Source organism: Gavia stellata, chromosome 17, assembly GCF_030936135.1.
Source record: "Gavia stellata isolate bGavSte3 chromosome 17, bGavSte3.hap2, whole genome shotgun sequence".
Taxonomy (NCBI): Eukaryota; Metazoa; Chordata; class Aves; order Gaviiformes; family Gaviidae; genus Gavia; species Gavia stellata.
The window spans coordinates 16,854,997-16,872,092 of NC_082610.1; the positions used below are offsets into that span (position 1 = coordinate 16,854,997).

Genomic DNA, 17,096 nt, shown 5'->3' on the forward strand with positions numbered 1-17,096 from the left:
GGCACAAATGGTAACGCTATAATTATGCACTGCAACCTAGAAGATACAGTCCACAAGGAAGACAAAGTTAAGACCATGTGACCTTGAGACTTTTGTTTTATTGCCAGCAGAAATGATAGCTATGCCAAAAGTGCTCTGTTTTGGGCACCCTCCCAAGGAGATCCTTTTCCTTATCAGAATATATATACCCTGGTCTCCTTGCTGAGCTGGCCTTTGTCTCCAGCCTGCCTGTATGATAGACAAATGTTCTCTGACTCCTTATACACAGAAGACAAGTGAAGAGTCTCTATCGTAGACTATGTATCTCCATATACCCTCTAAAATTATACAGGGGTATCACGCATCTCTAGACCCTGTTATGCCTTTCCTCTTCTGCTCAGAAATTTTCTCACAAACACAATTTTTAAAGTCTTTCCTACAAACCAAGAAGCCAAGAGAAAGAGATCGCTCTTGCTTTCGCCTGGTCTGCCCAAAGGCCTTCCCCCCGCCCTTACCACCCTTTCACTCTTGCATACCAATGGTCATTGGTGTTGGTGACAGCAATGATTGGGGCTGGTTACGAAGAGAGGAGATGTTACTCTACAATCCCAAACGCCCTAAGAAAGAGCATATTTTGCCCTCAGTCATTATGGGGCAAATCCACAGCAGTAGTACCAAGTGCTAAAATGAGAAGGCATATAGCATGCTGCTTTAGTCACCTGCTCCACTGCACAACTCTTTGCATACCTTCGGATTTATTTGGATTTTCAAATCCCACAAAGCTCACAGTGACATGGTTTAAAAGGCAACCCGCCATTTTAACAGTTCCTCCTTTCACCTTAAAAATGGAATTCCCTTTACTTGTATTTCTTTTACCTGATCAAATTTTTCATCCTGGGCCACAGATTTTCTGAACATGAAAATGTTACAGACAGCCAAGAAGCAGAAATGGCTGGTAAGAAACAGAATTTTTTCTAATCTGCTGGGATATTACCTTTTGTTATCCTTCAGTCAGGAGAACAAGCACTCCGTTAGAAAAATTGCCCTTAATAGTAAGCGATGAGCTTTTGGAAGACTTGTCAAATTACAAGATTTCCTGTTTCCTGATGAGACTGAAACCACCTTCCTGAGCCCAAAAGGTTGCACTCGAAGGATGTGACATTGTCTGTTACTGCCCATCACCACGAACTCAACATGCCCGTACCTTGACTGCTGGCAAGAAAGAAAACAAAATGATAATGCAGAAAACCATCTGTGCTTAGGAACAGATATACACCATGAATCAACCCACGGATACCATACAGAGAGATTAACTTCAGTCATCACATATAGTGTAGCTATCACACTGTATTTACTATGGCTGTTATTAACAAAATGAGCACACATTTACAAAGCAAACCAGATCTCGAGAAAAGACTTGTCAGTACCACTGAAGTACACACAACAGACTTAGTGCAGGAGAACGGTAATTTTAGTTTCAGTTACAGAAGACAGAGTTGGACAAGTTTGACTAATTCTTTTGTAGGTAACTGAGTCTTCCCTACACCATACTTTTCGCAGCTCTGTTACTCCTGGTTTTAAATGTCTCAAGGAGTTATACTTCAGAGTGGTACTTCACAAGGTTCCCTTCTTGGAAAGGGAAAGAAAAGCAAAGCAGATATGAGACTAAAGCTATTGACCTCACACAGCCAACTTCCTCCCTGCCTGCCCACAGCCACAGAATACAAAGTATTAGGACATTCTTGCGCATATATGTTTATGTGTATTTTACCTTTTTTTCCCAGCTGCTAAGGTCCTAATCATTCCTACTAAAAAGACAGGAGCTTTCAAGACCATTACTGACCTTTCTGTGTACCTCAGCTCGCATGAAGTCCTGTAGATTGTTGCATTCCTAGGAAGATGGCTGGGTGCCTTTACACTGGACAAATACAGCTTTGAGTAGTTCAAGATGTAAATACATACTGGCGTCTTGTGGGTTATGTTGCTATATCCTTTACACTGGCTTCAGCAGTTTCTTATTCTTGGAATAACAGGATGATAAAACTTCAAGTATGAGGCTAAAGGGAGTAAACCTTCTGTAGGCCAAAAGGATACCTTTTTATGTAAAAATAAACATTTCCTCCCCAACCCCAGGTTTTCTTATGATTGATGGTTACACTCTTTCAAAACTTGGATCAAAGGCAGACTATTAAACAATTTACCAGTCTTGTTTTTCATGTTAAAATATGTGGGTCCATGTTTCAAACAGTTGGAACATTCAACAAATCCTGCTTTAGTGTTCAAGTCAGTCACCAGTGCTCCTTTCACGCCTCAGTGAAACAGCCAGGCTTTGGCTTTGTTTTAAGTTATACAGGCAGCAGCTTCCACCATTTCCAAGTCCAGCCAGTTCATTCAGTTACTCAAACAGGGACTAGGCTCTTCAGAAAATCAGGTCACAACTTTAGATTACAGAGATCATTCTTTAATCAGTTCTCTTTCTACTCCTTAATAACTCTGAGATTCTGTCGCCCTTCTTCATATGGAGAAGGACTTCATTCCCAAGGAGTAAGGCACTTCCCAAGAAGAGAATGAATTACACATCTCAGCCTGTGTATTTAGCTCTCTTTTACTTGTGTTAACAGCAGCAGTGCTGAAATAGTGAAGGTACAAGAGGCCGTTTTATGTGTATACTGATCTATGCATTCTGAAGGACACAAACTACATATCTTGTTTGCAACGAAGGCTGAACTAGTGGCAATAAACTGCTTCTCTTAACTGACCGCATTTGATTTCTGTTTGGAACAGACCACTGTTATCTATTATGTATTCATGTTAAATTCAAATGAAAAGGGAGTCTAGTGCATGCAGGAGGCACCTGGGTTATGCTTTGCAAAACACAGGAACTTAGAAAACCAAAGAACATAAAAATCTAGCCAACTTCCAGAGGCTGACAGGAATAATTCTAGGGGTAAACTCTGGAAAAAGCAATGGCAACCGCCCCCCGCCCCCCGCAAATATACCACCTTTCCTGATGATTTTAAGATGATTTCTGCTAGTCTAGGAAAGCAAGAGAAATGTAAAAAATTTAACAAAAATCAAGAAAAAAATGTGCAGAGGTTGAAACATTGTCAACTTTTCCAGCGAGCAAAAAATACCATATACAGACAGCCAAAATAAACATGCTGTAGGTCACAGGCTGCAGAAGGATTCCAGCAAGACAGAGGCTCTGTGCTCTCTTCTCTAGAAGTTAGTGTTCTTACTAACACAGATGCGTTTATCAAATCAGAAGTGTGTGGAAATGGGATCGGTCATGCTGTAAAGTGGATAAGGTATTACTTATTGCGTGTCTAATAAATCTATCATGGAACCAACCTTCACTTACCTCGTCAATATTCTAACTGAGGAACAAGAGCCCAACTTAGATACAGAGAAACCTGGTATCTGGGCTGGAAGTCACATTTTCCCCAACAAAAACAAAACACTGCCAACCCAATCCAATTCCTCCCACCTATCCAAACTGACTCAAAAACCAGGCAGTCCCTTTCTGTGTTCATTTCACAGTGCTCATGAATCCTCCCTCGTGCTTCTGTTCTTACACCAGCTACTGTGGCACGTTGAGTGGGCATGTGCATATACACACACACTGCTGTGGAGGAAAACCAATGCATATGAATGAGAAGATCTTTCAGTTTGGATCATTAGGTCTGGCCGCACTGCCAGATATAGGCCCCAAAAAGAGGAGTTACTCTGTATGATCTCTTCATTACCCTGACCTTTGTGATGCTTGAGTGTTTGCTCTCCGTATTCCTCACAACAGCCTAAAAACCAAGAAGATGACAGTGGATGTCGTGAAACCAATCATATCTGGTTTTCCCTCTTTTGAGACAAAAGGAGTCAAAGATAATTTACAAGACGAGGTTTCTGGTGTTCCGTTGTGCCTTACTAGTTTTGACTTATATCCCGACAGTCTTCCTTGTGTCCACTTCAGAGACAAACAAGCTAAGTATGCACAGGGGAAAGAGCAAAAGGATCTATGCAGGATTTTTTCCCTCTGATCTCTGGAGAGAAGTGTTGCCTTTGCCTTTTCAGAGGAAAGCAGACACCTTGCAGCTGCTACTGGGACTAGAAGAGTTAAGGTCAGACATAGTAAGAAAACTGTGACTCTGGCAAACACTACCATTTCCCAAAGGAGAAATGCCTTTAGTAAGATGCACAGTACTGCACACTTCTCTGTCCCCAAAATTCTGAGATGTATTGAGATCAAAAGGTAGGTAGAAGAGGCTGAGCCCTCTGAAGAGTGTCTGGCAAGACAGGCTCTCTCCAAGGGAAGAGATGATCCCTGGAAAACACTGGTTATCAACATACTGAATTAAAACTAGTGCAATACAGTGACTTATTTAACCCTATTTTAAGCCTAAGAAGCAACAGGCATATAAGAGATAAAGAACCAATATGGAACACAGAAGTTGAGTAGCATGGTTCAGTGGAAAGAAAGGGCCAGGAATTACAGTACCCGAGTCCTTTGCCAGCCTGTTTAAGCTTTATCTTCTTAAATGCTCTGAGCCAGATTGCCAGCTTTGGTGCCAACATAGCTTTTAATTCTGAGTAAATAACTTAGCCTTTCTCTGCCTTCAGCTTTGCTATCAATTGAATAAACCTAACACTGCTGCCCTGTTGAGGATTACATGGCACACAAGCTTGGGCACGTCTTCTGCACTGAAGTTAATCGTACCCCCTTCACACCATGCCATGAGAATATGGCATCTGTTGTATTTGGGTGCTGGAGCCTGATCTGTATCGGTACTCAGAGGAGAGCGGACTCTTCTCTTTCCTTGCGTGTATTAGGAGGAATTAACCTCTTTGTGAATAGTGACATTTGCTTTTAGACATTAGAAATCAATGCTTGTGTTGTCTACAGCATGCAGTTCTTTGACTGCCTGTCCCTTACACACAAAGCTGCAAATGCTGCCTTCATTCACGTATTTCTTCCATGCTTTTGAATGGTGTAATTCTTTTTCCGGCAGGACTCCTGAGCTGCCCTGCATTATCCCAAGTTGATAGTCACTCTCACAGACATCAGCAAATATACATCTACAGACTTGGCAGAAGAAACAAGGTTATCCTCAATGTACCTCAGAAAAAGTGTTTTGTTTTTTCTCCCTAATAAATGTATAAAGCATGTGTCACGTCAAAAATAGAGAGAGACACAGTTATGATAAACAAATTGTAAATTTACCATTTCCCTTCATTTAAAATGGTTTCCAGGGAAAGAACATACCAAAAATAACAGGGCAGGTCCAGTTCTAAAACCTGCCAACACACCAGTCAACAGACATACATTTTCTAAGACCACCTGTGTGTAAGCTGCATGGCTCCTCCACTGCAGAGACAGCAGGGAAGTGACAGGAACCAATGTCCTGGTTAGTGATCTCTTCAGTCTGAAGTCCTTTTGCAACTGCAAATTCACAGGTTAAGGTTTTCCAGAGTAGACTAACTGTAGAGGAAACGTCCAGAATTGTTAGCTACTTTTGAAAGTCTTGCAAGTAAATGCGACACTCTACCGTACATGACTGCGAGGTAGTTGATGTTTCAGAATAATTTGACCAAGTCATCTTTATCTTGATCCTTCAGAGAGTCAGACATGTGCTGTACCTGGGGACAGCTCTTGCTCTCAAATGCAATCTTAGATTTTGTTTCTACATAACCCTGTGTATTTGCTGATCTCAGAGTACCTACAAAAGGACAGTGCACCATTAGTCTGTTACCATGACAGAAACATAAACAGGATAACACTGCTTAAGTGTGATGGCCAACGACCAAATGACCAGCAAACAAGCGAGGCATTGAGCTAGGCTCTGGCCTGTTCACGAAGTGCGAAAAAGCTTATGAAGCAGAAGACGTCAGGTTCTAAATAACATCATCTCAAGTTTGTTATATGCTAACCTACCTGGAGGGAGGAATTCAGTCCTCTGGGAAACAACTGTGTCGTAGGTATTAATGCTGTAGTCTCTGGTACAAAGAGGCCTGAGCAGTGAGCTGGAGAGAGTGGATGAAGTGTGCTAGGAATTTTTTTAATAGAGAAAGAGTGTCCAGTAAACAGAGAAGTCCAGTAAGACACATAGCTTAGCTTAGTTCCTATTGTCAGCTCGGTTTCAAACCTACTGATTACAGAAGCAGAAGCCCCACTCATCTCAAGTGCTTCTGCATGGCCAGAGCTCCTTTCTGCTAATCCTAAGCACTTCTTAAGACTACCTCTGCCATCAGAAGAGATCAGAAGAGCTGATATAAGGTCCTTCAGATCTCAAATTCTATTAAAAAGAGAAAGAAAGAGGAAAGAAAAAGAGACAGAGAAAAATATGTTAATTATGCTAAGGCCAAAGAGTAAATAAATAGGAGGATTAGCTCCAAATCTGTTGGACAAAATATTGCCTCAAAAGGCATTTGAATATTTTGACCCTGACCAAGTGGCAGGCTCTTGCCTAGTGTGAGATGGCAGCGGTGCAGCCCTCATAACCAGACTGTGCAGCTAGGCTGACATTTGCTTTGTGCTTGTGAACTGATGCAAAGCAGCCTGATTTTATCAGTGACCGCTCTCTCAGGACATTCCACATATGTAGACTGGGAGTGGACAGCAGGCTAGATTTCCTTCATCAGTATAAATCGTTCACTTCTACTCAAGTCAGTGAAGCACTGTCAACTAACACCTGCTGCGGATCTGCACAAGGACCTCAAAGTCAGTACCTCAGAGCCCTCTTTACCTTGTTTGCCACAAAGCAATTCTCCTCTAGAAAGTCTCCTTGTACAGGAGGCAACTTATACATTGAACTTCACTCCTATATGCACACTCCTATCAATCATCAACAAATACTCTTTAGCAGATGCACAGGAAGCTGATGACAGAACAAGTAATTTTATTCACTGAGTCAGTTTTGACACTGAAGGGCACTGAACAACTGAAAACATCATTTATAGGGAGTTCCACTTACAATGTTATTCAGAACATCAGTGGTGCTTTTATTATTTCTAAGGAGTGCTTAGATAGAATAGTGTCACCCCTTTGAAAGAATTGGTAGCAATGGGGAGAATATAACTAGCAAGGTTTACATAAAACTAACAGTCATGTTATGCTCAAAAGCTTAAGTTTATTGCTCTATTTAATGACTACCACCAGTATTTTTAAAAAGAATGCCAGTTCTTCCTGCTAGCTTCTCACTGAAGGAAATATTTTTAAATACAGCAATAAAATCAAGTGGTTTAAAGATAACACATTTTGCCACACATTCATGCAAACCCTGCTGACAGGATTTTTACAGGTTCATGGATACAGAATAAACACAAAGGATGTGTACTGAAATATTGGGAAACTTTCCCCACAGTGATGAAGTTGTAGGCATAACATTTCAGGCCCTACACCCTGCACCTACTGACATCAATGGCAAAACCTCAGTGGGAGCAGGATCAGCCCTTACTGTTCTGAGAGCTGCTTTACCTTCTCCTGATTAGGAAGTGCAGTAAATTCTCAGAATCTCCTGCACTAACAAAAGCAGTGGGTCTTGGTTATTGTTACAAATAAAGAGAAGGAAAAATATTTGTGGTAGGTCATTACAGCTTCTATTCACAAAACGCTCATCTCTCATGTTAAGGGTCCTGTGTACGTCCATTTTTCTCTGCTCAGTAAAGCACTTAAACATGTGCTTACCTCTAAGCATTAAACACAAACTACAGTCTTCCCAGCCTGACTGAGGTTTAAAAAGGAAAGCATGGGCAGCAGTCTGCATTACTGAAAGGGAAACACTGCTGCCTGGACTAGTGATTAAAATGGGATAATGTATTAGTTAATTGTCCAAGTTTGGTTTGAGGGCAAATTTATCAAAAAGCAGCCAACATGGTCAGACTGATTTTTTTTTAAAGCTGCCTATAGGATTTGTGTTAATTTTAATCAGCACTGGGCACCCGGTCACCCTCAAAGCTCTGAAACAAGTTTAAATTCACAGAATACAAGTGATTTGATTCTTACATTTTTAATAACTATGAATTCAACTCACAAAATTCCTCACCTGATTTCAAACCTCGAATTTCAGGGGAAATTGTATTTGAATTGTGATCTGACTATGTAAAAAGAGAAACTGTTTGCAAAACCCAAATCTGGTTGCAGACTGAGATGCCAAAATATTGACAAAGAAAAGGTAAAGCATAAAGAATTTATGTTCGGATTAACTTCTACTATTCACCTCAGATTCACCCAGCTGTCATGACACTGGGGTACATTGCTGGTAAGAATTGGAGGTAAGAATTTGACTTACATCAATTGAAGTATTTTTTTCCCCTTAGTTCTGATAACACGGGTGGTGGACTGCTTTAGGAAAAATAAACAAGCAAATAAGATGTGTGAAACATCATTTCAATGTGAATCTAATGAATCTTTCAACGCAGAGGCTCAGAAGTTTACGATATACACAGTATTCGGTAATTTTATATGTAAAAACAATCAGAAAGAGGCAAAAAGTTACTTTCAAGCTTAGTCAACATACGGCACATTTCAGCATGACAATTCAAAAAGTTTCACACTGTATTTGGATATATTAGCAATGATTTTTAAAAATAGCAAACTGAAGACAGTGGATTTTTTTCTGATTTTTTTTCTTGCTTTTGTAACAAATGAAGCTACTATTCTTATTTACAGTATAAATAAGCCTTTTTTTGGTGAAGATTATGTCCTGTCACATATGTTTAAGACAAGGCATAACTCAGCTCTTAAATGTCAATGCAAACAAGAGCATAAAAGCAATATCAAAGTAAAATAGTATATCTTTCTTTCCAGCTAAGACAGCCAGGTTACCATGTGTCTCTTATCAGATCTGAAGTATATCTGAATGCGGTCAAAAGTTCTCTTGGTTTTAGCCTTTAGGAATATAATGAACACTTATTCTTCTGCTGCTCTAGAAAGCTGTTTTCCGTACAAGCTCATGACATGATGGACAAATTGATACTGTTCACAAGTCTGGATCATTCCTCCCCTGAAAAGGAAAGAAAAAAAGGGGAGGGAAACAGCAACCTTATTACACGCAAATAACATACGAGGAAATGGCATAGCTAACACGAAACTGGTGTTACACACAAAAGGTCTATTCCAAAGCTTCCCAAAATGAGTGGAAAGTGCCCATTGATTGCAACCAGCTCACAGTCTGACCTCGAGCTCTATTTTGAAAGTCTCTGCTAACCGAGGAACAGCAGGTAGTCAGAACAGGAATGGGCTTTTCCTTAATTTTTCCTGGCAAGTGTCTTCATCCAGTAAGGCAACATCATCATCATTTACATTCATATTACTGGAGCACCTATACTCTAAGCACCAATTTAAACAGCATGACAAGCAACCCCCACCCCAAAGCTCTAGACAGATAGATGGGAGCAGGGGGAATAAAGAGGGGAAGTAGCTTATCCAAGACTTCACAGCTGCACTACGGACTGAATTCAGGACTATATAGGGCCAGGCTAGCCCAGCCCAGACAACTAATGTAGCACACAACGTTCCCATTCTGGAATGAGGGTTCTTTCCTTTGTGCCATCCCACGCTGTGCTTTTGGCAAATTCACCAGGGAACTAGGGGATGGCCAGCAGGATTTTGGAACAGACAATGGGACTTTAACAAAAGACAACTCAGATTTTTAACCGAATTGACTGCCATGCACACCTTGATCAGTAAAAGACTCCCAGCACAGAAATCTGTTTTGTTTCAGCTTTTATTTCAGCTTTTGCTGTTCTCTTTAAAACTGCAAACCTGAAAGGAAATGCAAGCAGGAGCAGAAACAGTTTGCTTTTTTATGTATCATTAGCCTGTGTATTTCTGCAAGTAGCATATTAATCAACACATGAGTACTACAGCGGGAGACAGAAATGAAGAACAAGGATGAAGTTGTCAATTTTAAGCAGATTTTACTAACACTTAAAATTCTGCTAAGAGTACCTCAACAACAGTGATATGATCTCTTGATAATCCATTATGAAAATAATTAAACCCCACAGCTCAAATTCACAGAAGGTGTATGCAGAATTGTGCCAGCATTGGTGCTGGTGCACAGATCCTGGGAACGCAGTGCCAAAAGGAGGCTGAGATGACAAGCGGCGTTGAGGAACATGGGAACCCCTGGGTGGCCAGCGCCAACCAGACTACGTCAGTCTGAGGGAGAACATCTGTGGTGCGTTCCCTCAGAAACCTCCACTGGAAAAAATTAATGAGAAGTTGCTTCCTCTGAGCCAAACAGATAGACTGCTAGCACCCTCCTTGGGGACTGCCCTCTTCTATGGGGTCCAGCTTAACAATTGTGGGTTACACAGTAACCATACCAGTAAGGGGTAGATAAGCAGGCAAGACAACCTCCTCCTTCAGCCTCTTGCAGTTATTTTGTTAAGCGGCTGTTTGAAATAACGTTTAAAAATGAGCAGGGAAGGGCAAGGACCCATGCTTCAACCTCTCACCAATAAGCAAAGGTGGGAAACACACACTGCGTTTCTAAAGAAACTGTTCCCTAGCTGAGCATCTCCTCCCCATCTGCTCTACTTAATACAGGCTCACAGTTGATCTGTTTCTGAGTCCTTCTGTGCTGCACACGGCATTGAAATATATTTATGTCAGTTCATGACACACAAGGAACGTTAGTCATATCTGGCAATCACTCCCCATGCAATTCCATTAACAGTGAGGTTGCACCCTGAAGTTGTAGCAACAGAAGCACCAGGGTGGCCATCAAATTTCAGACCACAGGAAGTTATTTTCTTTTTCATCTGGTTCCCTGCTATGTGGTAGCTTCCTCCCCTTCCCACACACATGCACACCATGACATGTGCTTGCTGTCCAGGCTTTGGCACAGAATAGAGAAATTATGTTTTCACCCCTATTTGCCACAGAAACCTTTCAAATCTGAGTTGCATTGTGGGAAAGGACAGCAAATGTCTCTCAGCACTGTGGGAAGGATGCAGGAATGATCACGTCCTCTCCTTAGTCATACTAGATTATTTTAGGACCAACTGTTGGCCACTGGTGCAAAGCCCAGTGCGCAGGATTTTTCCAAGGGATCTGTAAGGGAATGAAGGGAAAGAAAGATTTGTCCCCTTCACCCCCACAGCAATCTCAAGGTGGTTCTCAGGGCTAATGTCAACCACTCCACTGCTGTGAAGCAGTGAGGTGCATCCTTTTACGTGTCTGCTCTGGCCTGCATCCAACCCTCCTTCCCTAAGTCCCTGGTGACTCCTTCCCATCCACCCTATTTTCTCTAGCCAGTAACCACCAGACAGGAGGAGTAGACAGAGAGGGTCTCCCTACCTACAGCTGCTTGGACACTGTCATCCTCTCATGCTGCTTTTGAAGTTACACAGAGCTTTTTGGGGGCGTGGGGTTTAGTGACAATAACAGTGGATGGCAGCATGACTTCCAAGAGACTACGAGCCCCATTTTTCACTTCTTGAAGAAACCATGCTCTTCTGTAGCAAGGATGGTGATTTTACTGCTTTCCATCTGGAGTATTTTCTCCCATGACATTTAAATGGCCTTTTCCTATCCCATCCCACTCCTGAGAGGTACATGGCAGCTACAGAGGTCCCTGCAGGCTCCCTTCTCCAGCCTCTGCAAATGACTGCAGTTCCCCTCTCCCTGCAAAGCCAGTATTTTTAATTGGCCTTCTGTATCAAGCACATTTGTAAGCAGGTGTCTTCAACCTTCATTTGTATCGCTATTTTCCTGTGTAACATTAGTCACAGAGACAAGATATTTCAGATCCAGCCAGATATTTCACTGGGCCACGGATAATCAGCACTCAGTACTCATATTCTGGTTTTCTTTTTCTCAAGAAGCCTTTCCTTGCCTGGCCTGAAATCTACTGAAATAGCCAAACCTCCAAGCCCCTGCAGGTCCCTGTCTATCAGAGCCCCAGCAGGGCAGCAAGCATTTCATTTTCTGCCTCCCACTGAGCATAATTTCTCCTCTGAAATAAAGTTCAGCGTGGGGTTGAGGTTCTTTTTTTTTCCTCAGAAAAATCTTTGGTATGTTTTTCGTGACATCTCTTCCCCCGACTACATTTATCATTATCATTAGAGAGAGCACTGAGACATGTTTTGATGGCACTTGAAACCAGTGGGAGAGGAAAAATAACATCTCTGGTGCAAAATTCAAGTCTGTTTACTTCATAATCAAACTCAAGGTGGTGTGTTAAGAAATGCTTAACTGGAAACCATTGAATTTCTGGAGATTTTCACAGCTCCTTTCATATGTCTGCAAACACTCCAGACTGTGCATACTCTCCCTCTCCCCACAAAATCCCAAGCAGCCATGCCCTCCCAACAGAGCTCACAGCTCCAACTATGCAAGGCCAGTTTTCTTTACTCCTCCTGGGAGCAAAGTGCCAACCTGTGGCTCTGAACTTAAGTACAGCAGACCTTTGAGCCTTTGCTTCTGTAAGAACATGGGGCCACCTCCTCAGCTGTTGAACGGTCATCCCTTGCTGCACTGAGCTGCGCAACTGCACAGCTGTGCAGACTTTGATGCCAGCTGTGAATCTAGCTCAGTTCTAGGGCTGTTCATTAAAGTTTACTGCTCATAAAATAGGCAAAGATTACAAGTCAGAACTGCTTAGAACAGGACAACTTCCTTCCAGGAACTTTCTCTCTTGGCCTCCATTTGCCTTTGCTCCTCCCCTGCTCCCATTTGTTTCTCCTTAAGTAAAAGGGAAAGATTACCATTATTTATTTTTTTCTGGAAAGGAAACAGGCTTTCTTACCTGTCTAACCGTAACTGGCAGGCTGTTCGCAATATGTCAACTATGCCCTCGCTCTTCAGCTGTTTACAACAGACACTAGTTGCAATAAAGCAGCCAGTCCTCCCGATGCCTGCACTAAGGGACAGAAAAGCAGAGAGAGGCAGTGGAGATGTTAGAACAGCTTTGGAACTTTCTTGTTAAACGAGCGCCATTAAACCAGCAATCAAACACCATTATCCCTTTCCTCCCTCCAACCTTTGCCAGGTGGGTGCTTGTGAATACAAAGCCATTACCTAGGGAAAGATACTAACTTCAATGGGACAACACAATTAAATGTGAGCCACTTGCAGCAAAAGGATGGACACTGCACATACAGTGCTAAAAATGGACTGTTGGGTACCATTTGACCCAGTATGTCACTGAACCATTGAAAATAAGCAGTTAAACAGTATTTCTTAGTTAGACTTGCTTTAAAAGCAATCTTTGCTTTGAGATTCTTAATCCTAATAGCTTCTTTGAAAGCTATTTTCATTCACAAGTACAGTAAAAAAACTCAACAAACCCCTTGCTTACATAATCAGAGCTAACAGTAATATGGTAAGCGTGATGCCATTTGCTGATCAGATCTGCAATCTAGTAATTCTCTGAATTAGTGCAGGATACAACAAATTCACTATTAAAGACATTTCTTTGTCTTTCCTTAACACCTTTGTATCTGATTGAGTCCTTGCTTAATGACCAGAATTGATTTTATTCTCAAAAGCACAGTGCTATCAAAGCTGTGAATTCTCCTTATCACCTAATAAAAAGCTAGCAGCAAAGCTGACAGCGATTCTTATGTGTTAAATACCTAAGTGAGCATCCTCAGGAATAATTACTTGACACAACTGCAAGAAATTCTGCTTCCATTTAAATTGTGCTAAAGTCATAATACAAAAACACTGGCGACAAATGTACAAGCAACAATGGAGTTTGTAGTTAGTTGCTGCTCGCAAAGTCCTAGTACTGTTCCTTTGACTGTATAGACAGGTTTTTCACTCTGCATTTATGCTCATTAGGGAAACAGCTACATTAGAATTGTTTTAACTTCTGTTACAGAATGATCAAGGCAATTCAAAGGAAGTTTGGGGGACGATCTTACTAAGAACTCATCTCAGTCTTCAAATAATTGTGATGGAGGTACCTACCTGACTTAAAATTTTTGTCCCTGAAACTCTTTGTACCTCATGCCCTGACTTCTGTTTTCTTTACTATATCTAGTTTGTTCATCAATACTTCAAATATTTCAGGGTTTCAGAGGACTCTTTGCTACATATGGATGTACATCAATGGTAAAAAAAAAAAAAGTCCCTTCATCTTCCAATTTATGCCGTAACCAAATAGGCCACAGCACACAGCTCTTATATACTGTTCCCCATCCATAGACCTCAGAGTGTTTCACAAAGGGAGCGAACAACACTCATTTTTAGATAAAGCAAACAGCACTGAGACAGCACTTGTCCCAGGACAAGCTGCAGGTCTCTCAGTGGCTGAGACAAAGTCATAATACTTCCAAGACTGCCCAAGAGTGGTGCATTATCCACAGGACCTTAACAGGACTGCTAGCCTGCCTTTAACATGAAGCTGCTTTTAAGAACAGGGCTACAAAAATGATCAGAGGGATGGAACACCTGGGTAATGGTTTTAAACGAAAAGAGGGTAGATTTAGACTAGCTATAAGAAGAAATTTTTACAATGAGGGTGGTGAGACACTGGACCAGGTTGCCCAGAGAGGTGGTAGATGCCCCATCCCTGGAAACATTCAACGTCAGGTTGGATGGGGCTCCGAGCAACCTGGTCTAGTTGAAGATGTTCCTGCTCATTGCAGGGGGATTGGACTAGATGACCTTTAAAGGTCCCTTCTAACCCAAACTATTCTATGATACTACCAGCTTCATTATTAGGTTTGTATCTATTTTTTCTTAAAGGTGCATTATTTTACATCACTGAAGGCCAAGACCACAGTGATTATGTTCTACTGAGGATCTCCCACAAAGGCCAAAGGAGCTACAGTACTCAGCGTAACATAGGCCCTGGCTAACAGCTTGCTGCATATACCACTCTCAAACAGAGGCAGTGTATTAAATTCCTTCTTCAGATAAAATGACTGCAACTGAGAATAATCTGAAAGGGCTCTGGTCCACAGGTATCACATAAAATACTTCCTAATCCTATCACCATGTCTCTTAATAGTTATTTCAAATAAAAATACCCCATTTCCCCCAAAATTATTACTGTGTCATGGGGATGACACCATACAAGAGGACAAAACAAGTATGCAAAGCAATAGTGACATGGTGACCAGAGTCTTTACCTGCAGCAAATACCATAATACTTCAAGGAGCTCTTAGAGAACCACAGATTTCCAAGGGCAAAGGGGACCTTCTTACAAACCATTTGTTATTTTTCTCTGAACTCTCCTCAATTTGTCAAAATCTGTTTTAAAACACAGGCAGAAAAACTGGACATGTGGCATCACACGAACATTTTACTAGCGATTACTCCTTATTAGCTTATAGGTGGATCTTTGATGACATCGGGCTACCAACCATTCATGCCAAGAGTCTCTTTAAAAACATTCCCATTGTATGATAATACCCCATTTACTACAGCTTCTGGATAGCAGCCATCTGCCATTTCCTAGAAAATGTTATGCAAAACTAGGTAAAATTTCTTTGGCAAAATGTATTTTACTGAAATTATGGACGATTACCCTGGCAAGATTACTGCATCACTTATCAGGCTTTCCGCTATTTACCTGGATTAATTGTTTTGAGAACAGACTTGTAGTTTTCAAGTAATCACATTTAACCTTTCTAAACACTAGCAAAACAGGACTTGCTTTTAGACCTCTTTAGAACTTTGCAAATTTTCCAAGAACTAGAACTCAGCTATTCTAAACTTCAATGGTTTAGAGCCTGTGGAACAATTTTTTTAAACACTCTTGGGTGAAAATCATCTCATATAGCTGATTTAATAATGGTTAGTAGTTGTTGCTTAACACATTCCCCAGCTAGCAGCACAAAAGAATGTGCTTCATCATGTCTACAAGTGATAAGTACATCATTCTACTTCCTTCTGAAGACAGAAGAGAAGTATCTATCTTCATCTATTTTTTCTGCTCTGTGATTGATAATTTTAATTTTCTCATCAGGCTTCAAACCACTGTAAAGATTTTGCTTCTTCCATATAAGAAGTTTTCATCTTTGCCAGGGGCTTTTCACGGATATTTCAGTTTTACTATCAATTGTATACATTTCCTGCCTGTTGATTAGTACTTGCGGCAATGAGCTTTGCCACTGTTTCATTTGTTTTATGTATTACACTTAGGTTATTGTCTTTGGCCTAATGAGGATTTTTTTAAAATTAAAGAAGGAATCTACAAAACAGGGGGTTTTGAGGCTTTAAGTTGAATGTTCTCATTTTTGTGCTTGCATGTGTCTTCCTACTCAATTTCACTCACAGTATGTTAATCTTTGGTAACCTGGCCCTTTTAAGGTCATTAAAGGCATATATTACTGGTAGGGCAAACAAAATGAGACTGTTCTTACTTGTAACTGAGCCACCACCAGCTTCTGTGTTCAGCTCAGTCTGTATCTGAATGCGCCACTTGGTAATAGAAAATTGTCATTAAATTTTAGAGTTCCAAGCATATTTCAGAAGCAGTTGGGCAAGGTCTCCTCCATGTCTGACTGATGGCCAATGTGACAGTATCTGTACTATGCCACTGTATGTCAAGCAGCCCTTGTAAGTCAGACACAACATTTATTTACCTGCAGTGAACAATCACTGGGGCATTCTTCTCTTCTGCACTCTGCATTGCCTCTTCCACTTCCAGTACTAGCTGTAACAGAGGCGGGGCTTGATCTGGTGTCTTCTGGTCTGGCCAAGACGTGTACCAGTAATGTTTCAGGTTTCTGACTTCTTCTCCTTTCTGCAATCCAGTTAAAACAAACACCAGAAAGTTTTAAAAGAACTTCTGGTGGTGAATTGATATTGAAACCTGGCCTTCCCTTTAAGAATGAGATGAGTAAATCAATGCTAAACGGAACAAGAGATCCAAATGGCAAGCCACACAACACAGAAATCTGGATTTCAAATATCACGTCTGCACTTCAGTAAACTGCCTTAAAAAAAACCAAAAATCTCCCCCCTCCAAAGTATGCTGCTCTTTTAGTGCCAAGAGCTGTGTACAAAACACTCCAGGCAGTCTGTTCCCTCTTGACAGATTCATTCAGCAAAGCCAGAGCTGTGCTTGTGACATAATTGCTTTCATAATGTATTTGACAGACAGAGAGCCAGGAGCCATATCTCTAGATGAGGAAGGAGAGAGATGGGAGTTTATTTTTC

General features: G+C 41.2%; 1 protein-coding gene across 1 annotated transcript in view; it reads right to left on the bottom strand.

The window, feature by feature from the left end:
- Window positions 1–8,798: 8,798 nt before the first annotated feature.
- The window catches only part of PTPN5 (protein tyrosine phosphatase non-receptor type 5), a 77,765-nt gene continuing 69,467 nt past the window's right edge, over window positions 8,799–17,096 (bottom strand). Inside the window, exons 11-13 of the mRNA XM_059825726.1 lie at window positions 16,520–16,680; window positions 12,729–12,842; window positions 8,799–8,975 (exon numbers count right to left, since the gene is read on the bottom strand). Coding sequence (XP_059681709.1) covers window positions 8,882–8,975; window positions 12,729–12,842; window positions 16,520–16,680 — 369 coding nt within the window. The 3' untranslated portion in view covers window positions 8,799–8,881. The remainder of the gene's footprint in view (window positions 8,976–12,728; window positions 12,843–16,519; window positions 16,681–17,096) is intronic.